The sequence below is a fragment of the Vulpes lagopus genome, chromosome 15, assembly GCF_018345385.1.
Source record: "Vulpes lagopus strain Blue_001 chromosome 15, ASM1834538v1, whole genome shotgun sequence".
In the NCBI taxonomy this organism is placed as follows: domain Eukaryota; kingdom Metazoa; phylum Chordata; class Mammalia; order Carnivora; family Canidae; genus Vulpes; species Vulpes lagopus.
The window spans coordinates 3,689,777-3,716,261 of NC_054838.1; the positions used below are offsets into that span (position 1 = coordinate 3,689,777).

The following is a 26,485-nucleotide window of genomic DNA, read 5'->3' on the forward strand; positions in this document are numbered from 1 at the left end:
AAGGGATTAAATACTCATGGTTACACATTAGGTAACTGGTTGAAACAGAAATGAAACCAATCAACATTATATACTGAATTTCCTCTTGAACCTTCCCCCTCAAGCTTTAGTAGACACACTCCATTTGTCACTGTTGAACATAGCAGTGTCATTTCTAGAATGGAACATGTTTTATCAGTCTAGACTGATAAGCAAAATCAGATAAGGGGTTTGTCTTCCTTATTCTGGATATAGCATCAGAATCTCTTGAAATCAACATTGCCACTTTGTGTAGTTGTTTCGCAAATGTCATCCCAGTTTAAGTCAGAGCTCATAATCACTTGAAACTAATCCATTACAAGATAAATATACAAAAATTTGTTGCATTTCTAAATACTAGCAATTAGCAATCTAGAAACGAAATTAATTAATCCTCTACTCCATTCATAATAACATCAGAAGGAATTTTAAAATTAGGATAAAGAAAACAAAAGAAGTGCAAGACTTGTACACTGAAAATCTACAAAATTTCCCTGAAGGAAATTTTAAAAGATATAAATAAATGGAAAGATGACCAACGTTTATAGAGTGGGAGAATTAATATTGTAAGAGGACATTTCTCCCCAAACTGATCTATAGGTTCAATGCAAATTCTTTCAAATTCCCAACAGGTTTTTGTTTTTGTTTTTTAATTGTAATTGAAAAACTAAACCTAACCTTAACAAGGAAATGGAATATATTCAGAATAGCCAAAGCAATCTTGAAAACAACAAATACCTCAGTCTCAAACTTATCATAAACCTACGGTAGTCAAGACAGTATGATACAGGCTTTTTTTTTTTTTTATGATACAGGCTTAAAGATAAACATAGATCAATGGAAAAATTGAAAGTTAAGAAATGAATTCAGAATTGTAGTCAATTATTTTTGACAAGTGTGCCAAAGCAATTCAATTAGGGAAAGTATATTCATTACAACACTTTAAAAAATAATTGTCGGGAGCGAGCATGAAAAGAAACAGACGCCCCGCTGAGCAGGGAGCCCAATCCAGGGTTCCATCCCAGGATCATGACCTGAGCAGAAGGCAGATGCTTAAAAGACTGAGCCACCCAGCTGCTCATACCACAAATTGTTTTGAAGACTGAGTTAACTGATATCAACGTACAAATAATGAAAATAGATCCTTATTTCACATTATACAGAAAAATTAACTCAAAATGGGTCATAGATTTAAATTTAAGAAATAAAACTAGAAACATTTTTAATAAGAAAATGTAGAAAAATCTTTATATTCTTGGATTGGGTAAATATTTTTTAGATAAATCAAAATCATGATCAAGAAAGAAAAAGTGATAAACTGGACCTTACTGAAATTAAAAACTTTTTACACTGTTTAAGACTACCGGTTTGTCCCCTGAAAGTGAAAGTTGTCACTTTCACCTCAAAACAAGAAAAAAACAAACGGGTAACCTACAATTTTCCTTACATCTGTCAGAGAATTGAGGTCACCAGATAAATCATCACTCCTAAAACTGGAGAGATAGGTAAATACACAGAATACAGTCAAATTTAGCTGAAGTAGAAGCCTAGGGAGCCATTACCTTGTAGGAGCACTTAGAAATGTGAAATCTCAAAGGATTATTAAATGCCTCCCCTCCACCACACCATAACAGCATATGGAATGTGATTACAGTTAAAAGAACTAAGAAGTTCATACTTTATGTTAAGAAGAGTCTAGGAAAACCTGAAGACATCAGGGTGAAAAACATAGGGACATTAGCGGAAATGAAGGCCTCCGACATGTGTGGATGAAGCATGCAGGAACCAGTCTAATTCCTAGCCAGATAACCTCATACCAAAGTTCTATCTACTTCAGTTCCCATTACCCAATACACTGTGTCTGGCTTTCATTAAAATTTGGAGGCACTCAATGGAGAATTATGTCATCAAGATGGTAACATAGCTTGTTCCTGAGGTCAGTCCTCTTCGCAGGAAGACCAACTAGCAACTATCCAGACAAGACACCATTGTAAATATCCTAGAAGCCAGGATTGAGGCTGAAGTATGCTCAGGCCTACAGAGACTGAGGACAGCATTAGAAAGTTATGATGAGTGGCTACACTCTGACCACATCGGCCCCTCTTCCAGGCCAGCTCAGCGCTGCACCAAGAGGGCTCCCCTGGACTTTCTGGGGGAGGGACAAAAAAAAGAATCCAAGCTGAACATCCAGTTTCCCCAGCATGCAGGATGATGCCTGGGAAGTCCCTCCAGTCTTGCTTCAGGGGAAATCACTGGTGTAGTATGTGGGGCTAGGGATCCAATAGAAAGGGAGAAGGGGGTATAATTTATGGTAACCAGCCTTCAGGACTTAGCAGATTATAAACCTGCATGCTGCAGAGCCTAAGCAGATTCCAATTGGCCGCTCTGCCCAACTACAATCCAAAAAATTTTTAAGACTTTATTTATTCATGAAAGGCACACAGAAAGAGTTAGAGACACAGGCAGAGGTAGAAGCAGGTTCCCTGCAGGGAACCTGATGTGGGACTCGATCCCCGGACCCTGGGGTTACACCCTGAGCCAAAGGCAGACGCTCAAACGTTGAGCCCCCCAAGCACCCCTATAGTCCAAATTATATATGAAAAGAACATACCTCAACAAAATAACAAGCCGACAGATAATATCATACTCAATGGTGAGAAATTGAAAGCTATTTCTCTAAAATCAGGGACCTGAGAAGAGTGCCTGCTGTCACAACTCCTATTAACATATTACTGGAAGTCTTAGCCAGAGCAATCAGTAAGAAAAAGAAATAAGAAGCATCCCAATCAGACAAGAAGTAAATTGCAGGTGCCATGAATACAAATGTAGGTGACAAAAGAAATTCTAAAGACTCCACCCCAAATTTGTGAAAGCTAAAAAACAAATTCCGTGAAGCTGTGGGATACAAAACCCACATATAAAAATCAATAGTCTTTCTATACTAACAATGGATTATCTGAAAAGAAAAAAAAAAAAAAAAACAGTAATTTAATGCAATCTCCACCAAAATACCAGCAGCATTTTTCATAGAGCCAGAACAATCCTAAAATTTATATGGAACTGCAAAATAGCCAAATTCTGAATAGCCAAAGCAATCTTTTTTTTTTTTTATAAGATTTTGTTTATTCATGAGAGACACAGAGAGAGAGAGAGGCAGAGACACAGGCAAAGGGAGAAGCAGGCTCCATGCAGGGAGCCCAATGTGGGACTCGATCCCGGGACTCCAGGATCAGGCCCTGGGCTGAAGGCAGGCGCTAAACCGCTGAGCCACCCAGGCTGCTCTAGCCAAAGCAATCTTGAAAAAGATAAATACCATATTATTTCACTCATGTGTGGAGTTTAAGAAACAAAACAGAGGAACATGATGGAGGGGAGGGGGGAAGAGAGGCAAACCAGGAAACAGACTCTTAAGACTATGAAGATCAAACTGAGGGTTAATAGAGGGGACATGGGCATGGGGGATGGGTATCACGGAAGGCACTTGTGATGAGTGTTGTATGTAAGTGATGAATCACTAAATTTTACATCTGAAACCAGGGTTACACTGTATGTCAACTAACTGGAATCTAGACAAAAACTTGAAAAAACCCCACATGAGGGGGGGGGGGGAAGGAAATAAGGAGAACAATCTCATTTATAATAGCACCTAAAACAATAAAGTGATTGGTAAGAAATTTAACCAAGGGTGTGACAGAGCTATATACTAGGCTATAAGATATTGATGAGAGAAATTGAAGAAGATGTAAATAAATGGAAAGATATTCTGGTTTCTTGGATTGGAAGAATGAATATTGCTAAAATCTCCATGCTACCTATAGCCATCAATAGAGTCAATCCAATTCCTATCAAGATTCCAGTGGCATTTTTTACAGAAAAAGGAAAAACCATGCTAAAATTCATATGAAACTACAAAAGATTCCTTTTTTTTTTTTTTTTTTTTTACAAAAGATTCCTAATGGCTAAAGCCATCTTGAGAAACAAGAACAAAGCTGAAGACATCACACTTTCTGATTTAAAACTCTGTTATGATAATAAAACCACTCACAAAAATTTCACACCACTTACAAAAAAATAATTTGAAAAAGATTAAAGATTTAAATTAAAGCCTTAGCCATAGAACTCCTAGAAGAAAAATTAGGAAAAAACAAACAAACGAACAAACCTCTGATATTTGCCTTGGCAATAATTTCATGGCCAAGACATCAAAAGCACAAGCAAAAATTAACAAGGGGAACAGCATCAAACTAAAAAGCCTTGCACAGTAAAAGAACAATCAACAAACAAAGAGGTAGCCTACAGAGTGGGAGGAAAAATTTTCAAAGCAGTTACCTGGTAAGTGGCTAATATCCAATATATATATATACAGAACTTGCGTGAGTCAATAGAAAAATCAAATAATGTTGATAGAAATGGATTAATCCACGATTATTGAGACCTCAACACTCTGTATCAATAACTGATAGATCACACAGACAGATAATCTGTAAGAATAGGGTTGATCTGAGCAAGATTGTAAATTAACTGCATCTAATTGACATGTATAGAATATTTCATCAAAGGAGAGAGATATGCATTCTTCTCAAAGTCACATGGAATATTCACCAAGGTAGACTGCATCTGGGGCCAGAAAGTACACCTGGTACAAATATACAGTATGCTATTAATGGAATAAAACTAGAAGTCACTTATAGGAAGATAACTAGTTGCTATACAGAACTCTATACATGGTGCTCAACTATTCTGTAAATCTAAAACTGCACTTAAAAAAGTCTGTTCATTTTTAAAAGATGCCATTAAGAAAATAAAAAGATAAGAAGTATACTGAGAGAATCATTTTCAAGTCATATATCTGGCAAAGGATTTATATCCAGAATATACAAGGAATCTTACTAATCAACATTAAGAAGGCAAACAACCCAACCAAAATATGGGGAAAATATTTGAATAGCTATTTCACCAAAGAAAATATATGAATTGCAATTAAGTATATGAAAATGTGTTCAATGTTATTGGCCATTAGGGGATGACAAAGTAAGTTTGCAATGAAATTTGACTTCATACTCACTAGAATTTGCCTGTGAAGCAAAAATTCAGACAATAAGAAATAGTGACAAAGATGTGGAGAAACTGAAACTCCACACATTGCTGATTAGGTTGTAAATGCAAACACTGCATTTACAGTACACACCTTGGAAACCCATTTGCTTCTTTAAAAGTCAAGAAGGAATTCATCATATCCCATTCCATTTCTACTTTAGAGAAATTAAAACATATGTCCACACAACAATGTTTATGTGAATGTTCATAGTGTCATTATTCATAAAACCAAAAAGTAGAAACAGCTCAAAAGGTATCAAATGATGAATGGATAACAAAAATGTGTTATAGTCATACAACCGATCCTATTCAGCAATAAAAAGAAAGAAACTACTGATTTATGTTATAACATGAATGAGCCTCAAGACCATTACACTATGTGAAGGAAGAGAGATGCAAAATACTATATTATTATATGATGAACTTATATAGAATTTATAAAAAGCCAAACCTATACAGATAGAAACTAGGTTAGTGTCTGTCTGGGCTAAGGCTGAGAATGGACTGCAAAAAGGCTAGAGGATCTTATTTAGGGTGAGGGAGATGGAGATGTTCTAAAACTGGGCTGTGGTAATAGTTGCACAACTCAATACATTTCGTGAATTACTGAAATATACACTTAAAAATTATATTGGCAATTATATTGCCAATAAATATATAAATCAAAAGAGATATAAATCTCTTTTATATTTATATAAATAAATATAAAAATGTGTGGTTTGGAGGGCACCTGGGTGGCTCAGTTGATTAAGTGCCTGACTAGGAGTTTCAGTTCGGGCCGTGATCTCATGGGTCACGCATGAGATTGAGCAGAATCTGGCTCCACGTTCAGTGGGGAGTCTGCTTGAAGATTCTCTCCCTTTGCCTCTCCCCCGACTCACACATGTGCATGCTTTCTCCCTATCTCAATCTTTAAAATAAATAAATATGTCTTTAAAAAATGTGTGATTTTTGTGGTATGCAAATTACACCTAAACAGTTTTCTTTTTAGGTTATCATAGTTTTCTTATAAATAAATTAGCTCTAATGTAAATTTTTGTTTATTCTAGTTATTAAGGGTGCATGAACTTCTTCTGTTTAGAAGTAGATGGACAAAAATTAACTTAAAATTTTTCCTCCTGTACTTTTATCTGAGAACAATATAATTGCCACAATTGCTTAACATGAAAATCGGGGTCCATGTTATACTTTTGTCTTTGCTTCTGCATCTTCACTTGATCACAAAGTCTAATGGATTTCTCATTTTAATATTCTGCTGATTTCTTTCTCTCAACTATTTCTGTCATTGTCTTCATTCAGGTCCCTATTTTATCATACTTCTATTATTTTTAAAATGTCCTCATTTGGTAGTTTCTAGATTTTTGAGTTCCATGGAGTAGAAAAACAAATTAGAAAAAAAAAAAAAAAAGAAATGAGAGTTAAACTGCCAACTATAATTCTGTCAAATAAGGCCAGTAACATCAAAATTTACCTTAACAACTACCATGTACTTTCACTGTATAAAACTTAAGTCACACTGATTAATCTGATTAAAGAAAACTCTTTCATAAAAGGCAAATGCCAATTTTTTCAAAACATATCCAAAGTATGCAGAATACAAATATAGAAAAATGACTGTATTGGTCAGTGTTCATCAGAGAAAAAAATGAATAGGATATATACATACATATATAAGAGGGGACTTATCACGGAAATTGTTTCATGCGATTATGGAGGCTGAGATATGCCATAATATGTCCTACGTGAGCTAGAGAATCAGGAAAGCTTGTGGTATAATGTGATCCAAATCTGAAGTACTGAGAACCAGGGGAGCTGATGATGTAACTTCCAGCTGGTACCAAAGGCCTGAGAACTTGGGGAAGGTGAGGGTTTGCTGCTGGGCTCAGTCCCGGAGTAGGAAGGCCCAAGAACCAAGAGCTCTGATGTCTGTGGGCAGAAGATGCATGTCCCAACTCAAAGAGAGAAAGAATTCACACTTCTTCCACCATTTTGTTCTACATGGGTCCTCAAGGGATTAGAGAATTCCCACCCAATCTTCTTACTTAGCCTACTGATTTAATGCTAATCTCTTCCAGGAACACCCTATCAGACATACCCAGAAACAATGCTTTACCAGCTCTCTGAGCATGTTGATGCTTAATGATCACAAATTCACACCTTGTCAGTTTGGCACCCATACACATTACTTAATCTCCAAATGAAGACAATAAGGAGGCCGTAATTCTGTCTAATGTAACTATCTTTCTTACCCTGGAAAATGCACTAATCCCTTTCCCAGACAAGGGTAAATTTTTTTTGCAATTACTTTATGAAACTATGTTTGGATACCTCATTTGGACATTCAATTAAAGCCACCCAAATTGGGGCTGAGTCTGCAGCTGCTAAAGTCAAGTTGAAGGTATTTTCCTGTTGCTATATTAAAATGGAAGCAACCACACTGCATGATATGAAACACAAATAAGAGTATTCTGGGTGATTTTAGACAAGCTGAGTAACAACAGTTCTCATAAATCCAAAGATCCCCCTGCTTTCTTTCTGTAAGGCTGAAGAAGTCAGCAGGCCTGGTCCCAGCACTGGAGAATCCTGGAAAGGAACTATAGGGGTCTCCATGCTTAAAATTAATCATCCTCTGGTTACTGTAGCTTGGGGGTGTTGATGGTCCACTAGACTTCTCATGGAGAGCTCAGCAATGGATGAAATCACATGACAACTTCCAGATCAATTCCACGGTCCTACATCAACCCTGGTTTTATATATCGTTACATAATAAACAAAGGATTTGGGGTTGGATCTCTCCTACCCACTATCAAAAGAACACGGTCTTTCATATGACCATTATAGAGCCTAATTTAGACACTTCCCTCTTTAAAATGTAAATGTAACAGAGTAAGAGGAGCAGAAAAACCATTATTAAACAATATACTAAAGGTATCTAAACCAAAGTTTTTAAATTATCGCTCACAAATCATCTGCCTCAGATTTACCTGGATTGGAAAGAGGTTTGCTGGGTCCATGTAAAAAAAATAATAATAACAAACAAACAAATAAATAAATTGGAGGTTTACATTTAGTCCTAGTCGTTTATAGTTTCCTTAAGAATTTCTTAGAATCTTACTTTTTAAAACCTCCTCACATGATTTTAATGCTCATTTTCACGTGAAATACACTGGAAGTGAAACTTGACTGCCTATTAGAATCCCCTGGAGCAATTGAAAAAATAAATACAACTAACCTCTAGACCCCACATGCCGAGATGTTGAGTTAATTTTTCTGATGTCGGCTCCTGGCGTCAGTATTTTATAAGAACTCTCCAGGTGATGCTATTGTCAGGACAGCTAAGAACGGCAGGTCTAAAATTTGAAAATTGATGTTCACACCAGTTCCACTAATTCCGACTGCTTACATCTGGTCTATCTCACTCATCTATATTACTCTCACAGCATTTAAATGTAATTGAATCTACAGCCTATGAATACTGAGCACTCTCTGCACTACAAAGTGTAGCTTTTTGGAAGTGCAAACTCCAAAGACTAAAATCTAGGCTGAGGTCGGGTTAGAGACAGAGCATTCTCCTTGGTGCAGGCAGAGGCAGAGTTTTGAAGGGACCCAGGCTGGGACCTACAACAACGTAGTCACTGCTCATGAAACTTGATGAAAGGAAAGGAATTACCGGGGACAGAAAAGAACAGTAATCATAGAAGGAGAGTGAAACAAACCAACACACACACAAATAATCATATAAAAATATATCAAATAAAAACATTCTTAAAATTAACCCTATGGTCTCATAACTTAATTGGACACAAACATTTGGAAACCTGAACTATATAACCTTAATTCCAACCAAACTCTTTGGCTTGGGAACCCAGAGTCTTTCACATTTAAGTCTGAAATTGTCCTTTCAGGCATATATCCCACCACTGTCTGCACTCTATTCTCGTGTCCTTTTATTCTGATGGTTCACATGTCAGAGACCCACCTGTCTTTAGCAAAATGTTCCTTCCTGCAGAGAACCTGGACTTCTTTATTTAGAGGTACATTGTAGAGATTTTTGTTTCTACTTATCATTAATTTTATTATGTTCTAAATTGGTACATGTTTAAACACACAAAGATTTGAAGGTGGAATTGTTGAGAAATTCATATTTCTAAATTCTCTTTGGCAGCCAATACAAGAAAAAGAGACAGACTTCGTTAACATATGTGTCTTTTCTACCTTATTTTCTTTGCTGTAGTCTGATGTCTTTTCATTCTTGAACAGCTTTAGCAGATACTTTTCATTCTGTCAAACAGGTTAAAGCCTAACTTTGAATCTACTCAACCCAGTTGTCATCTGCTGTTTCTCATCTCCAGACATTATAGATCTGTAATTGTGCCAAAGTTCCATAATTGAAATTTCATTACATTATTATGAGAAATAAAAAAGGGCACAATTATATATTTCCTATTATCACTTGAAGGTAAAGAACCTCTCTTTCTTCAATGTAATGTCTCTATTATGCTGGGTTTATTTTATTTATAGGGAGAAGACGATTGAATCACATCCTTTGGGGTTTTGTTTTTGTTTTAAATATTTTAACAGGGATCCCTGGGTGGCTCAGCCTTCAGCCCAGGGCGTGATCCTGACGTTCCAGGATTGATTCCCGCATCAGGCTCCCTGCGTGGAGCCTGCTTCTCGCTCTGCCTGTGTCTCTGCCTCTCTCTGTGTGTCTCTCATGAACAAATAAATAAAATCTTTAAAAATAATAATAATAATAATAATAATAATAATAATAATAAATATTTTAACAGCTTTCTGTCACGTGGTTGTGGGAATGAGCACATTGCTGAGCATGTGCTCACCCTCTTGCCACTCTGACCACTCAACTTCTAGTACTCCTAAGAGTCTGGTTACATTTCCTAACAGGACACCTACTTCACTGACAGCCAAAGAATATTTGCTTTTTCAAATTTTAAAGTACAATGTTTAGATAGTAGATATCACATACAGAAAGTTTCATGGGGGCATGAACTAGAATTGTTAAAGTGTTTATGTTCTTATTTTCAAGTTGAACACTGTGAAAACCGTTTTAAGTTATTCTTACATTTTGAGAATTGCACTCGGTGGTGCTCGGATTTTCTTCCCTTGTTGTCTCAATCTGAAAGCTCTCATTCCTTCCAGGAAAGGTTTGCGGAGGCTAGAGAAAAAGAGAGAGAGAGAGAGAAATAGGTTCAACAAATAGATCCGTGTGACTATTGTGAAATATGTTACAATGGCAATATCACCCTCAAGGAAAATGAATAAAACAGCAATTTGTATATAGAGGCTTTCAAAATTGTACATACAAATTCTTAACTTTGAAAGTAAGCAAAATAAGTTCTGTTCCATTTTGCATTGATGAGGTCCAAAAGGCATTATTTTCCTACTGGAAATAGTTCTTGCATAATAAGCTTTATTTTAATGTTACTATTTCCACAAAAAGCGGAAATTTTGTCTTTCCCATATTTTAACTCCGAGTATATCTGAGAAATATAAGTGCACCCTTCATATTTGCAATAAAAAGGAAAATGCTTTGTAACAGCTCACTGTAATTTACAGAGGATTGCATTTACTTCAATGCTTTACTAACTAATCAAGTACTGCTTCCTATCGCTAAAAATCTTAAATATTATTCTAAAATTAATCTCTTTAGGAACACTAAATAATTTAAAAAAAAGATTTTATTCATTTGAGGAAGCAGGGAGGGAGGGGGGCGAGGGAGAAGCAGATTCCCTGCTGAGCAGGGAGCCTGATGTTGGGATCCACCCCAGGACCCAAGAATCATGACCTGAGCTGAAGTCGGATGCTTCACTGACTGAGCCACCCAGGTGCCCCTAAAACATTTTTTTTAAAGGCAACTTTTCAGGTTCTCGCCATGGAAGGCTATGCATAATTAATGTCTGTAAATATCCCTTTAGGCTGGTCTAAGATTATGCACTGAAATGTGTGCTTCTTGGGCAAAGCTGATTTGAATATGCTGTTAGGTTCACCAATCTGTGAGGCTGCTATTGTAGGACAGACGAAAACTAAATTCAGTGAATGCTAATATGATTGGTCTGAAACTGTGATCTTAGTGGATCACAGAGGAGGAAGAAAAGGGGCTTCTAAGCACTGGGGACCCAGGAAGACAAAGTCAAAGTTATGGTCTGATCAAAGTATCCAAACCCACTCAGATTTTCTCTGTGCTACTTTCACATACACTGACCCAGTTTTCCATAGGCAGTCACATGTGTTCGCAGGGGAACATTCTTCCAAAATAATACTTTGATAAAAATAAAAACCAAAGATACTTCATAAAACTAGTAGAATATTAAATGTAAAAAAAAATCAATAAACCTAGTAGCATATTAGAGAATTTAATAGAAAATAAAACACTTGAGTTGACTACAATAGTCCCTATATTGAGTTACCCACATTCTGGGCTTTACATGTAATAATCGATAAGCAAACAAATAAGTAAATAAAGTTCTTCTTCCTTTATGCTTAAAGAAATTCAGCTTCATTGTATGAGTTCCAGAAGGCACCCCCGCCCCCTTTTAGTCTCTCTTTCTCTCCTCTTCTTCCTGGTTGAAGACTGCTATCTTCTGATCTCCCCCTCTGTATCTTCCATAAGAATAAGAAGTGTAAACAGGAAAATAAAATGTCTTTGGATAAGCCAGTACTCTGTATTAGATATTGTTGGTGGCTATAAAGATGATAAAGGTGTTTTTGTCTTCATAGGATTTATATAATCTGATTTTTATTCACACAAATAGTCCTAAGATAAAGCAGATTAATAAAGGAGGGCACAAAAAAAAAAACTGTATATATTTGGAGAGTGGAAGTCAAATCCATTTGGGATCATAATGAAAGGAATAGTGGAAAGGGCAAGCTTTAAAATGGACCTCTGAGTGATTAAGGGACAAGAATGAGGGACGGCATTCTAGGTGAAGGGAACAGTGTAAGCAAAGATCTGTAGGAAGAAGATTCAGCTGTTTTTCTCCAGTAGAGTTAGCATGAGAAAAATGCTCAAGAAAAATGCTACAAGGGAGGGAAGAAATTCCAAAATTGAGTAGCAAAGTATGTATTTAAATTTAGTAGCCATATGAGAGTCCATTGGGTCTTTTAATGCAGGCATAGGACATGGCTATGGCCTCTGTTAGGGTGAGATAGTAGCAATACAAAGGCAAAAATGGAACAGAAGAAAATTAGGGTGTGGAAACCAAGAAAGAAGCAATAAACATTGATCAAGTAGATGGTAACAAAGCCTGAACTGGAGTATTAATTCTGGCAGTTGAAAAGAGATTGATCTTTGTTGAGAGCAAAGATTAGAACCTACGAAATCAAAAAAAAAATTCTGTAGAAATAGAGAAACATGGAGAAAAGTTAGGTTTGTAGCAGAGAGGGTTACCTGTGTGTGGCTAACAGAGAGTTTAAAGCACTTAGGACTCTTAGACACTATTCAACAACAGTGTTAAATAGATTAACATGACTCAAAACAGCCATTTCGTCTAGCTAAAACCTAATGGACTTCCTATAACCCACAAATTACAGATAGTTTGAAGAAATAGGTTAAAAAATGCAGGGGGAATACATAAATGCTAATAGGGAAGGAAAGTCTCTCCCGGCCATTACAGCAAGAATCACAACTACCAGAAGATATAGAGGCAAGGAATAATCGTAGTGTATTTTGTTTCCGTTGAGCAATCAAAGTATTGACTAAATTTGAAAATTCATTTACTGTATAATAGCATTAAAGGAAAATGAAATATAAAATCCATCACTCTAGCGATAACTATTTTTTGTTTCTCAGTGTCATCTTTCAATCTTTGTCCATACCTACATGCATGGATATTTACACAGTCACAATTATAGTGCCCGTGACGGCCTTAATTCTGTTTTTATGCACATATATATGCTTTATCTACCTAAAGGTAAGCGTAAGGCTGTAACTATCCTTTACACTTCTAAATAATATTTCATAGCGTGCACTTGCAAAAAAGTGTATTTCAGGTAAAGACTTCGGTGGTTCTGAATTTTAGGTTATAATGTGGTGAGGAGTATCAATCTTCGTGGTACCAGTCTGCAAGATGCTCATTATCACACTAGTCATCGGTTTAAACGTCTGACTCTCTTTATAAGCTAGAAACCCATGAAGGGAGGACATCATGCCGTATTCATTATTGCATCCTTTGAAGCTAGTACATATTTTGCACTCAGTAAGTTTTGGTTTTCTTTTCATCGTTTATTTAAAATATATTTCTCATGACTAAAGGAAAATAAGAATTAAGGATCAAAACTTAATCAAGAGGAATGGATATATTTATGGTTAAAGAAATCTTTCCAAAATATGACACTTTGAATTACTTCTAGCAACGTGAGTCAACATTAATTGGGCATCCACTCTGAAGTAGTGTGTTTGGAACTGATATCAAGCATTAAAGACATGGTTCTTGATCTCAGAGAACTACCATTTGTTCTTCATTAATTGTCATCATAGCTTCTACCTTCCTAATAGCTCCTGATTTCATTCTGGATTTCGTTCCTCTTTCATGGTATGGTGTTTCCAAAGTGCTGTTTTATGTGTCAAATTCCCTGACCGACCCAATATATTGGCACGTGACCCAAGTTAGGTCATGAAACTTCCATTCTTAGAATTTAATTTTTTTAAATATTTGTATTTATTTATTCATGAGACACACACAGAGTGAAAGAGACAGAGAGAGAGAGAGAGAGAGAGAGAGAGGGAGAGACAGACACAAGCAGAGGAAGAAGCAGGCTCCATGCAGGAAGCCCGATGTGGGACTTGATCCCGGGACTCCAGGATCACACCCTGGGCCAAAGGCAGGCGCTAAATCACTGAGCCACCCAGGGGTCCCAGAATTTAATTTTGATTATATTAAAAGGAGGCCATAAATGATTAGGTACATTAATTCCAGTAGGGTGCCTTGTCCAAGTTGTTTCTACGGTAAGATTGCTCCTTAGGGTTCAGACACCCAGTCTTATGAAGCAGCCTTTGTTTCTGCCCATTCCCAGACGTCTTACTTCTATCTTTTCCTTGGTATTATGAGCTATGTTTTAAATTGACAGAACATTTATTGATGTTCTATCAATAAAGCTGCTTCATTTAATCTGGTAAGCGTCAATGTTGGTTGCACAGAATTAGAGAGACCTGGATGATACAGGGAGTCAAATCAATAACATAAAACTGATAGCGCAACGTTAAGGGCTGACGTAGAGGTTTACCACGGAAACTAACAGGAAGGAAACACAACCCACCTAGAGAGGCTCATAGGAATAATAACAGGTTCACCAATGATGGAGATTACCTTTTAGGGTAGATTTTAAATATCTTCCTAAAATATAAATATGTAGCATATTAATAAAATTTAATGTTTGATATTTTTTTCATGCAAGTAATGTACATTTGTGAAAATGCCCCCAGATTCTGGTTGTAAGGCTGAGACAAGGAATATGTCCAAAATAAAAGGCTCGCTTTCTTTTTTCTTTCTTTCTTTCTTTCTTTCTTTCTTTCTCTTTCTTTCTTTCTTTCTTTCTTTTCTTTTTCTTTCTATCTCTTTCTTTCTTCCTTTCTTTCGATCTATTTCTTTCTTTCTTTCTTTTTCTTTCTTTCTTCCTTTCTTTCTATCTCTTTCTTTCTTTCTTCCTTTCTTTCTCTTTCTTTCTTTCTTTCTTTCTTTCTTTTTCTTTCTTCCTTTCTTTCTATTTCTTTCTTTCTTTCTTTTTCTTTCTTTCTTCCTTTTTATCTCTTTCTTTCTTTCTTTCTTTCTTTCTTTCTCTTTCTTTCTTTCTTTCTTTCTTTCTTTCTTTCTTTTTCTTTCTATCTCTTTCTTTCTTTCTTTCTTTCTTTCTTTCTTTCTCTTTCTTTCTTTCTTTCTTTCTTTCTTTCTTTCTTTCTTTCTTTCTTTCTTTCTCTTTCTTTCTTTCTTTCTTTCTTTCTTTCTTTCTTTCTTTCTTTTTTCTTTCTTTTTCTTTCTTTCTCCTTCCTTCCTTCCTCCCTTCCTTTCTTCCTATCTACCTACTTACCCATCTACCTACCTACCTGTCTGTTTTCGTGGGCTTTTGCTACTTTGGACAGATGATAAAAACAGCTTCATTAACTGTTAAGTTTAGAAAAAGTGGAGGGAAAAGAATGACAGTGTAACTTTTCTCTTCCATAAGTTTGCCATCGCTACACTTGTGTTCACATATTAATAAACCGGCGTGCCTGGTTAGCCAATGTCTATATCAAAACTGAAGTTATCTCCATTTTGCTTCAGGAAAAAAAATTACATATATTAATTACTTTCAACAACTGGAGGAAATGATACATTGCTTCACCAGCGTGAGCAACAAAATCTAAAAAGTTAAATTACTTTAAATACAAAAATGTAGTATTGAGAAACTTATATTAAATATAATATACATACTGGGCAGCCTGGGTGGCTCAGAAGTTTAGCACCACCTTCAGCCCAGGGCGTGGTCCTGGAGACCTGGGATCGAGTCCCATGTCAGGCTCCCTGCATGGAGCCTGCTTCTCCCTCTGCCTGTGTCTCTGCCTCTTTCTCTCTCTGTGTCTCTCATGAATAAATAAATAAAATATTTAAAAATAAATACATATAATACATATAAACATTTTTCATCAGTGAGATGCTCCTTTGGAAAGTAGCCTTTTTGAATATGATGAATTAGTACAGAATGGGAACTGACTTTAGGGAAAGATAATATATTTTTGGACTTAAAGAAATGAGGTTTCAGATTCTGGATTAGCACATAAATAAATTGGGGACTTGGAAAATTTATATAACTTTGGTTTCTGTTTTCTGCTGCCTTGCTAAATTAGGTCAAGAACACCTAAACTGCTGCATGGTTTTGTTTTGTTTTGTTGGTTGTCTTTTTTTTTTTTTTTTTTACTTTATATTTATAGAACAATTTTGTGTTCACAACAAAATTGAGGGAGAGGCATAAAGATTTTTCATATAGCCCCAGTCCTTCACATGCACAGCCTCCCCATTATCAACATCCCACACCAGGTTACTACAAACATTATCAGAGATGGGCCTGCATCAACACATCATTGTCATCTAGTGCTCACAGTTTTCACTCGGGTTCACTCTTGGGTTTGGAATAATGTATAAGAACACATATCCATCATGAAATGATCAGAATATTTTTCTTGTCTCCTAAAAATCTTCTGGGTTCTTCCTATTCATCTCTACTTTCCTCAACCCTGGAAACCACTGTTCTTTTAAGATTTTCCACAGATTTTCCTTTTCTAGAGCATCCTATATTGAAATCATACAGTATGTTGCTATTTCAGATCAATTTCTTTCACTTAGTAATATGCATCTAGGTTTCCTCCATGTCTTTTCACATCTTAATAGCTCATATCTTTTTAGTGTTGATTAACATTCCATTGTCTGGAGGTACCAGAGTCCAAACCAGGTGACTTCACTCGTGATTTTGACAAATGGTTAATGACTCATTAATACCAATTTTTCTCAAACTCTCCCTAAAAATAGAAGAAGAGCAAATCCTTCCAAACTCATTTCACAAGGCCAGCATCATCCTGCTACCAAAATCAGACAAGTACACTGCAAGAAAAGAAACTTGCAGAACAATATCCCTGATAAACATGGATGCAAGAATTCTCGACAGAATATTAGCAAATCAAATTCAAAAATACACTAAAAAGATCATATGACATAGTGAGATTTCTTCTAGTGTTGCAAGATGGTTCAATATCTGCAAATCAGTGTGATAAATGACATTAACAAAATGAAGGATAAAAATCATAGAATCATCTCAGTAGATGCACAAGAAGCATTTGTAAAACTCTCCATCCATTCGCTTTCCAAAAACTCTCAACAAAGTGGGGAGAGAGGAAATGTACCTAAACATAATAAAGACCATATATGACAAACACAGAGCCAATATCATATTCAATGGTAAAAAGCTAAAAGCTTTTCCTCTAAAATTAGGAGCGAGACAAGAAAATCCACTCTTGCCATTTTTACTCAATATAGCTTTGTAAGTTCTAGCCAGAACAGGTAGGCAAGAAAAAGTAAATAAAAGGAATCCAAACAGAAAGGAAGAAGTAAACTTGCCTCTGTTCACAGAAGACATGATACTATATATGGAAAACCAAAAAGACTGCTCCAAAAACCTTTTGGAATTAATAAGACATTCTGGATAGTAAATGAATCCAGTAATGTTGTGGGATATAAAAAAATATACAAAAATCTATTATGTTTCTATACACTAATAACAAGTTATCAAAAAGAAATTAAGAAAATGATCTTAGTTACGAAAGCATTACCAATTATAAAATGCTCAGAAATAAACTTAAACAAGGAGATGAAAGACACTGAAAACTATGACATCAATGAAAAAAAGTTGTAGAACATACAAATAAATGGATAAATATGTCATGCTCATGAATTGGAAGACTCGGTATTGTTAAAATGTCCAGATGACCCAAAGAAATCTACAGGTTCAGTGCAACCCTTATCAAAATTCTAATGGCATTTTTCCTAGAAATAGGTTGAATAATTCTAAAACTCATGTGGAACCACAAAAGACCCCATATAGCCAATGCCATCTTGACCAAGAACAAAGTTCAAGGCAACAGGCCTCCTGATTTCAAACTATATCATAAAACTATAGTAATCAAAGAAGCATGGTATTGGTACAAAAACAGAGACACATGGATCAATGGAACAGGATAGAGAGCTAAGAAATATACCTGCACCTCTATGTTCAATTAATTAATGATACAGAAGCCAAGGATATACAATGGAGAAAGGACAATCTTTTCAAAAAATGGTAGTGGAAAACTGAACAGCTACATGCAGAAGAATAAAACTGGACCACTCTCTTAAAACATACACAGAAATTAACTCAAAATGGATTAAAATATTGAATATAAGACCTGTGACTATAAAATTCCTAGAAGAAAATGTGGGTGGTAAGCTCCTTGACCTTGGTTGCGGAGATGATATGACACCAAAAGCAAAGGCAACAAAAGCAAAAGTAAATAAGTGAGGTTACATCAAACTAGAAAGCTTCTTCACAGCTAAAGGAACCATTACCAAAATGAAAAGACAATGTTCTGAGTGGTAAAGAAATATTTTCAAATCATATATAAATGTCAACAGGTACTTGAAAAGATGCTCACCATTATTAATCATAAGGGAAATGCAAACCAAAACTATAATGACATATCACCTCACATTTGTTAGAAAGGCCATTATCAAAAAGTTAAAAAATAACAAATGTTGGTGGAGCAAAGGGCACTGACCACTCCCCACCCCACACTGTCACTAGGAATGTAAATTGGTGTAGCCATTATGGGAAATAGTACGAAATTTTCTCAAAAAATGAAAAATAGAACTATCAAATATTCCAAGTCTGGGTATTTCTCTGAAGAAAACAAAAGTACTAACTTGAAATGATATATATACCCCCATGTTCATTGCAGCATTATTTACAATAGCCAAGACATAGAAACGACTTAAATGTCCAACTATAGATAAATGGATAAAGATGGAAATATAATATTATCATATATATAATATATATATAATATTATTCAGCCATAAATAGAATGGAATTTTGCCATTTGCAGTGACTTGGTTGGGCCTTGAGAATATTACGTTTGTAACACAAGTCACACAGAAAAAGAGAAGCACTATGTTCTCACTAGACAAAATACAAAAAATATAACCAAGAAATAAGTTCACAGATCCAGAGAACAGATTGGTGATTGCCACAGGTGGGGATTGGGTGGTGGGCAAAATGGGTGAAGGGGGTCAAATATACATTTTCAGTTATAAAATAAAAAAGTTATGAGTCTTTAATGTACAACAGGTGACTACAGTCAATAATAGTGCATTGCATAATTTGAAAGTGGCTGAGAATAACTCTTCAAAGTTCTCATCACAAGAAAAAATGATTTTGTAACTCTGTATGGTGACAGATGTTAACTAGAAATTATTGCAGCGATCCTTTTGCAACATATACAAATATCAAATCATTATGTTGTATAAGTGAAACTAATATAATGTTCTTTGTCAATTATGCCTCAGTAAAAGAAAAAGTGAAAAACCAAGAGGGAAATGGGTACAAGCAACAATGTGGGCCATGGCATACCACTGAAACTATATTATTTTCTAATCGTAAACCATGATATTTGTAACTTTTTAAATTATAGATTGAAAATAAACTGTATCATTTAGCTAAAAATGAAAACAATGACAGATTTTCTACTTAATAGGCTACCTGGTATACAATGGAGCCCCACAAAAATATATGTTACGTCCAATGGCAAAACAAATACCATCCTTATATGGTAAAGGATGTGATGAAATTAAGGATGAAATTAAGGGAAGAGGAAATTACCTGGTGTCTTAGCCCAATTAGATTGTTATAACAAAATACCATAGACTGGGGTCTTAAACAACAGAATATTTTCTCATAATTCCTGAGGCTGGTCCCAGATCAGATTTAGCAGAGTTTGGTGTTGAAGGTTCTCTTCTTTTCTTGGAGATGAAAGTAGAGACAAGAGACTTAGGAATATTCACACAACCACCAGAAAGTGAAAGAGGCATGCAGGGAACCTATTTTCCCCCTAAAACTCCCAGAGACAGTACGGTATTGTGAAATTTCAGACTTCGAGTCTCTAGACATGTGAGAAAATAAATTTCTGTTATTTTAAACCATCACATTTTTCTTTGTGATTTGTTACAGTAGCCACAGGAAACTGAACAAATACCTCTTACAGCAATTTAGAAATGTGTTAGATACCATTTTCCTAGCACTTCAATATGTTCCGTAATTCTATCCAAGGCAAAATAGTTTTACATTTCCTCAGTAGTATATCCAAGGTTCTCTTTTCTTTTTTCTTTTCTTTTCTTTTCTTTTCTTTTCTTTTCTTTTCTTTTCTTTTCTTTTCTTTTCTTTTCTTTTCTTTTCTTTTCTTTCTTTTCTTTTCTTTCTTTTCTTTTCTTTTCTTTCTTTTCTTTTCTTTTCTTTTCTTTTCTTTTCTTTTCTTTCTTTTCTTTTCTTTTCCTTTTCTTTTTTCTTTTTTTCTCTTTTCTTTCTTTTTTCTTTTCTTCTTTTTTTTCTTCTTTTTTTTAAAGTTTTATTTATTTATTTGACAGAGAGAGAGAGAGAGAGAGAGAGAAATAGGGAGAGAGAGCATGAGCAGGGGGAGGAACAGAGGGAAAAGCAGACTCTGCTGAGCAGGGAGCCTTATGCGGGACTTGACTCCAGAACCCCTGGATTATGACCTGAGCTGATGGCAGATGCTTACCCAACTGAGCCACCCATGTGCTCCTCTCTTGTCTTCTCTGATGAAAAAATCCCAAAGCCTAAACCTCTTAAATAGCACTGAGAACCTATCTTAAAGATAAAAACTACTAAAAAAACTTTTGTAAATGGGTGAAATGAACATCCTTAGCAGTGCGCTTGTCAGAAGGAATTCCAAAGTAAATGGCACATCTTAGTCATTTCCATGTTCTGTTGGAGGACGCATAGGCACGTATATTACCTACGTGGTTGTTCTCTAATTTAAATTGATTTTTATATACTGTATATTTTTAATATATCACATGAGGAAATTGGAATAGGTGATGTGTGAAGTTCTTTCCTTAGCAGTGGAAAAGATCCAGAAGAATAATCAGGGAGTGTGAAAGTGAATGGTGTGGAAAAATAAAGCTTTGATTCTGGGCTCACAAACAGTATCCTCACAGCAAATTATAAGTGCAAATATATATATATGCAAACATATATAGTATATATAAAACATATATCACAACATATTTCTTTCAACTGGTATGTACTTTAAATATAATATTTTTAATTGTCTTAGAATGAGATTAGATTTCATTTCTAACCAAGATTGAATAACATGGATTACATTTACTCTCCTACCTGAACAAATGAAAAAAAAAAAAAAAAGGAAAAAAGGGGAAACAATGGTATTAAGAAAACTGGCAACAGCCAGTGAGGGACAGTGATGTGTTAAAGAGAGGACACAAATGAGATGCACAGAACCTGTACCATTGGCAACTAGAGGCCAGTAGAAGGGCACTGAAGAACTCAAACAATGAGAAATGATGGGATGAACATCCTGACAAAGCCTACACATGCAATGGCCTCTCCAGGACCAAGCCGTGGTCTGTATCTTCCTTGAAATGAGGACCCTGAACATGAATAAAGCGATTGGAATTGTTTTGTTGCTTAATTTAGTTCCCAGGTTCCTGACAGAAAAATGAAATCATCAACTATTTTTTTTGGGGGGGCAGAGAGAGAGAGAGAGAGAGGGAGCATGACATGTGCATGTTCACAAGTGGGGGTGCGGGGAGCAGGAGGAGAGGGAGAGAGAATCTCGAGCAGACCCCATGTTCAGTGGGGAGCCCCATGTGGGGCTCTATCTCACAACCCTGAGATCGTGACCTGAGTGAAGATCAACAGGCAGAAGCTTAACCAACTGAGCCATCCAGGTGCCCTGAAATCATGAACTTTTTAAAGGCAAAGATAACGCCCCTTTCATCTCTACAACTCTTCACAGGTCGCATCAAAGTTGACAAAAGGAAGATGTTTGATATTATTTAAAAGAATAGAAACAACACAGAACTCTTCATATTGTACCTCACGTGAACTCTGCACGTATTGCTAGCTCCACCTTTGGGTAAAGGAACTGAGACTTTGATATGCTCACTGAGTCTCCCAAAAATCAAAGTACTTTGGATGATACGGCTAATGATTAACCCAAGATGCCATATTCTGATTTCTTTGTATTTTCAACTCCATCTTAATACCTCTCTGTTAGAGATGACAGTTGACAAGACTCATCGCCATTTACCGTTCGTCCTCTTTTCACCCTCAAATTATGTAATGACTCTCCTCAAGCATCTAGTTTCTGTTTTAGGTGCTACTGGGAAAAAGAAAGAGGCCCTTTACAGAGTACTTTTTCTGTAGAGTCCAGTTTGCTACAGTATACTTTAATTTCATTAAAGTTTGCTTTATGATCAAGTAATTGTATTAAGAAAAACAATTCTTAAATTAGGACATAAAACTGCCCTCTATATGAAGAATACAAATACCCATTTGTATTTACCGAATTAACTTCACCAAATATGTTCTTATTGTACATACTCATTAGGTTTGATCTAATAAAAATCTCTCACGGTTTTAGAGATTGCTGACAAATGGAAGTCATATGGAAAGGTGGTTCCAATGTTGTCCATCCATAATTTTTTCCAGATTCATCCTTCTTAAACTTTGGCTCACATATAAAATGAGGCAGAGAGTGACCGGAGAAACCGTATGTGGTGACAGTCAAAAACAATTTTATGGGAGATGACTCAGAATGTTATAAAAAGAAAAAAAAAGTCAAAAGAACAAAAGCTTCTCCTAGTTTTACCTCCCTGTCTATCCTCAGGGTGAAATAATATGCTGCGATACAAATAAAATATATCAATAGCTAATGTACAATTTTCAAAGTCAGTTAATGCCCTTCTAGTTCTGTGCTCCTAATTCCACTCAAGTCCTTCTGTCACGCTTCAGCAGAAAACACGCATCCTTGTCTTTAGTTACCTCTTATTTCCCAATCTTACGGTATTTCTGAAGCACAGTTTTACCCCGAAAGCCCAGAGCTTCCTAATACTCTGTTTCTCTCTAGTTCTTCAGTCTCCAGATTGTTCATCAAAGTTAGAGGATTGCTGAGAGGAAACACAAACCCTCTAGTGGGGTTCTGTGCCATAGTTATCTCTAAATAGGAGTCAACAAAGCATTCCCTAAAACAAACAGAGCTGACTGGGTTCTTAACAAAAACAAATCTTGGAGTTTTGTTTGGTCCAATGTGAGCAGAAGTTGTCTGTGATAAGTTCTATAACTATGTACTATTCCAATTATCAAAAAAATTACTTTGACAAGACCCCTTGCAGCAACCCCCAGGGTATTCCATATCTTCTGAGCAAGTCACACACGCTCCTCTCTGTGCTTTCCTTTAATTTGCTTCTTCTGTCCCAATTTGCCTTCTTCCCTGATTCTGTAATCTGAGTCCTACCAGTGCCATTGGTCCCAGCTCCATCTTGCCTTCCTTCACAAACGCCTCCTGAAGATGGAGGAATGATGGAGGTATGATAACACCTTTGTGATTCCGAGGGAGTGAAAAAGATACAACTCATAACATTTCCAGGAGAAGAGGTAGTAGAATAAGGTCATATGCCAAGACTATGATATACCTTCAGGTCAAAGTGGTAAAGTATTATTTTTTTTTTCAAATTATGAAGAAGATAAAAGGTATTTTAGAATCCCCATTTTTGCAGAAAAGAAAATTAAAACTCAAATAGTGGTTAAATCATTTGTCCAAAGTCATAATGTTACTAAGTTGGGTGCAATTTTAGAGTATTAGCTTCCTCTTGCTCCTATGACAAATTATAACACACTGAGTGGAAGAAAGCAAGGCTACTGTCTTAAAATTCTATTGGTCCGATGTTTCACTGATGGAATGGTCTCAGTGAATTAAAACCAAGGCTTCCTGCAAGCCCCCAGCATGGTTGGGTCTGGGGTGACCCTGCACGTTCCAGCAGTGCTTGAAAGAACATTGTGAAATGGTTTGACGCCTTGCTTTGCTCCATCCAGAGCAAGATGATAGAAATTTCAACAGTTGATTGCTTTCTTCCATTTCTGATGTGCTGGGAATTGCCAAGATCTGTACTCCCTGATATTGTAACCACTTGCCACATATGGTTAGATTAAGTTAAATTAATTAAAAAAAATAAATCAAGTTTTCAGCAATCAACTATGTTAATTCCTGGAGGCTCTAGAAAAGAATACAATCCTCTTTTTCCAGCTGCTAGAGCCCACTCATGTCCTTTTTTTTTTTAAATAAGATTTTATTTATTTATTCATGAGAGACACAGAGAGAAAGACAGAGAGACAGAGAGAGACAGAGAGAGAGAGAGGAAGAGTCACAGGCAGAGGGAGAAGCAGGCGCCATGCAGGGAGCCCTGTGTGGGACTAGATCCTGGGTCTCTAGGATCACGCCCTGAGCCAAAGGCAGATGCTTAATCACTGAGCAACCCAGGCGTCCCCCACTCATGCCCTCAGCCATAGTTCCCATCTCAGTAAATCTATATGTCTCTGTGTCTTCCACAGCCACAACTCCTTCCTTTTGTTCTTTTTGCCCACTTCGAAGGTCTCTTGTTTTACCTTGGGCCCATATAAATGATACAGGTTAATCGCCCTACTTTAATATCAGCTTATTGGCACCTTTATTTCTGTCTGCCACCTTAGTTCTCATTTGCTGTGTGACCTAACAAATCCACAATATATTGATAAATAAAAAGTACATTTATAAATAACTCATATATGTAAGAGGAAATAATAATGCACCTTTAAAAAATTCAAATTTGGATATCTAATAAAAATGCTGTATTTTAAATGTTTGGAATGTAGCCAAAGTAACCCTTTGTAGGAAAACTACATAATTCTAAAACACTTATATTATAAAAAAGGATAAAACCCTTAACAAGTCTGCAAATTACCCAAATAAAGAAAGAAAATGCTGATAATAAAGAGAGAAGAAACAATTGTAAAAGTAGAAAACAAAATCAAATAGGAAGCTTAAGCAGAAAATGATAATTCTTTAAGAAATATTAACATAGTAGAAATACTGGTAAGTACAAATAAACTATTTGGAATGAGAAAACTGCTATAACTATATTACAACAAAATTTTAAAAGATCTAGCAACAATACCACACTTTAAAGCCATTCCATTTATTATTAATATTATTTTAGAGACAGAGAGTGCATGGGCAGGGGAGGGGCAGAGGGAGAGAGAGAATCCTAAAGTTGGGGATCCCAAGGTGTAGCTCTGCTGGGGGTGGTGCTCAAATCTCACAACCCCGAGACCACAGCCTATGGGAGCCAAAACCAAGAGTGGGATTTTTAACTAGCAGAGCCACCCAGGCACTCCTAAAGTGAATCCATTTTAAACCACATATAAAGTTGTCAAATTTCTAGAAAAATATAACTTTGCAAAACTTACTGAAATAAAAATGAGGAAACTGGATATTATCTAACAAATCAGTGAATTGCAAGTTACTGGAGAAATGTGCATTATTTAGCAATTACTGAGAAAATCAATGATCCATATTAATATTTAATATGTACATCTGAATCACACTAAAATAATTGTATGTGGATTCAGTAATGTAGAAAAATAATATGTAAAATATTTGGAAGAGATATAGAAGAACAGTTTTATGGCTACAGGACAGGAAACTTTTTTAAATAAAGGCAATAAGCACTAATCATGACATGAATTTATAGGTTGATTTGACTACATGGAAATCTAGTCATTTTATTAGAAGACACATTAAAAAAGAAAATGAAAAAAAAAAAGAAAAAAACACACACTGGAACCATGGATAGTTATTTGCAAATCAAAGGACTGATATCCAGAATATATAAAGATTCTTTATAAATAAATAATTGACAAAATTTAAGAAGGGGAAAGACACAGTCATGTCTTATAATGGGAAAAAAAAATTTGGATTACATTAGGAAAAGATATCTCTTGCTCATTAGCAATTAACAAATTGCAAACTGAAACTTGAGTGAACTACTATTTTATACTAAATCAGCAAAATTTTTGCTTTAAAATACCCAGCTAATGTCAGTAAACTGATAATGCTCCAATTCTGTTTTTATGTTGGTTGGTGGACATAATGTGTGTTTATTATTATGTACACAATTTAGATAAAAATATATAATAATTATATGTTACAGCAGTTAAAAATAGTTATATTGACATGGAAATTGTTCACACTTTGTTAAGATAAAATGGTTCACAAAAGGATATACACAGTATCATCCTGTTCTGTGAAAATGTATAATAGTATGTACAATATGCACAAAACAAAGTTTGTGAGAGAAAGTATGTGAGGTCGTTTTTTCCCTAGTTGGAGGTATTATGAAATGGTTTTATGCTATATTAATTAATTAATTAATGCATTTATTTGGCTCCTTTTTTACTCTTGAAATAGCGCAGATTGTTTTTAAAATAAGAAAAGGATAAAATTATGAAATATTTTAAGAGATAAATTCCAGTCAAAATATTTTTCAGAAATATGATGAAGAAACTGATGCCTTGTCTGATAGAGTTGGAGTTTGACATGAGGGAAAGAGAAATTTGGGAAGAGGATCACATTTCAGCAGAGGTAAAATGAAGAGAGCTCTAGAACAGAATGTGGTCTGTGGGGATTTAAAAAAAAAAAAAAGAGAAGGACAAACATTATATGGTCTCATTCATTTGGGGAATATAAATAATAGTGAAAGGGAATAGAAGGAAGGGAGAA

At 35.6% G+C, this 26,485-nt stretch overlaps 1 protein-coding gene and 1 non-coding gene across 3 annotated transcripts in view; one reads left to right on the forward strand and one right to left on the reverse strand.

Moving 5' to 3' along the window:
- Positions 1–26,485, reverse strand: part of LUZP2 (leucine zipper protein 2) — a 477,600-nt gene that overhangs the window by 19,040 nt on the left and 432,075 nt on the right. For both annotated transcript variants that reach the window (XM_041730695.1, XM_041730696.1), the window contains exon 10: positions 10,199–10,291. In XM_041730695.1, coding sequence (XP_041586629.1) covers positions 10,199–10,291 — 93 coding nt within the window. The remainder of the gene's footprint in view (positions 1–10,198; positions 10,292–26,485) is intronic.
- On the forward strand, positions 23,660–23,790 carry LOC121476686. The gene has a single exon (XR_005983982.1). It is a non-coding gene; the product is annotated as a small nucleolar RNA SNORA9 (small nucleolar RNA).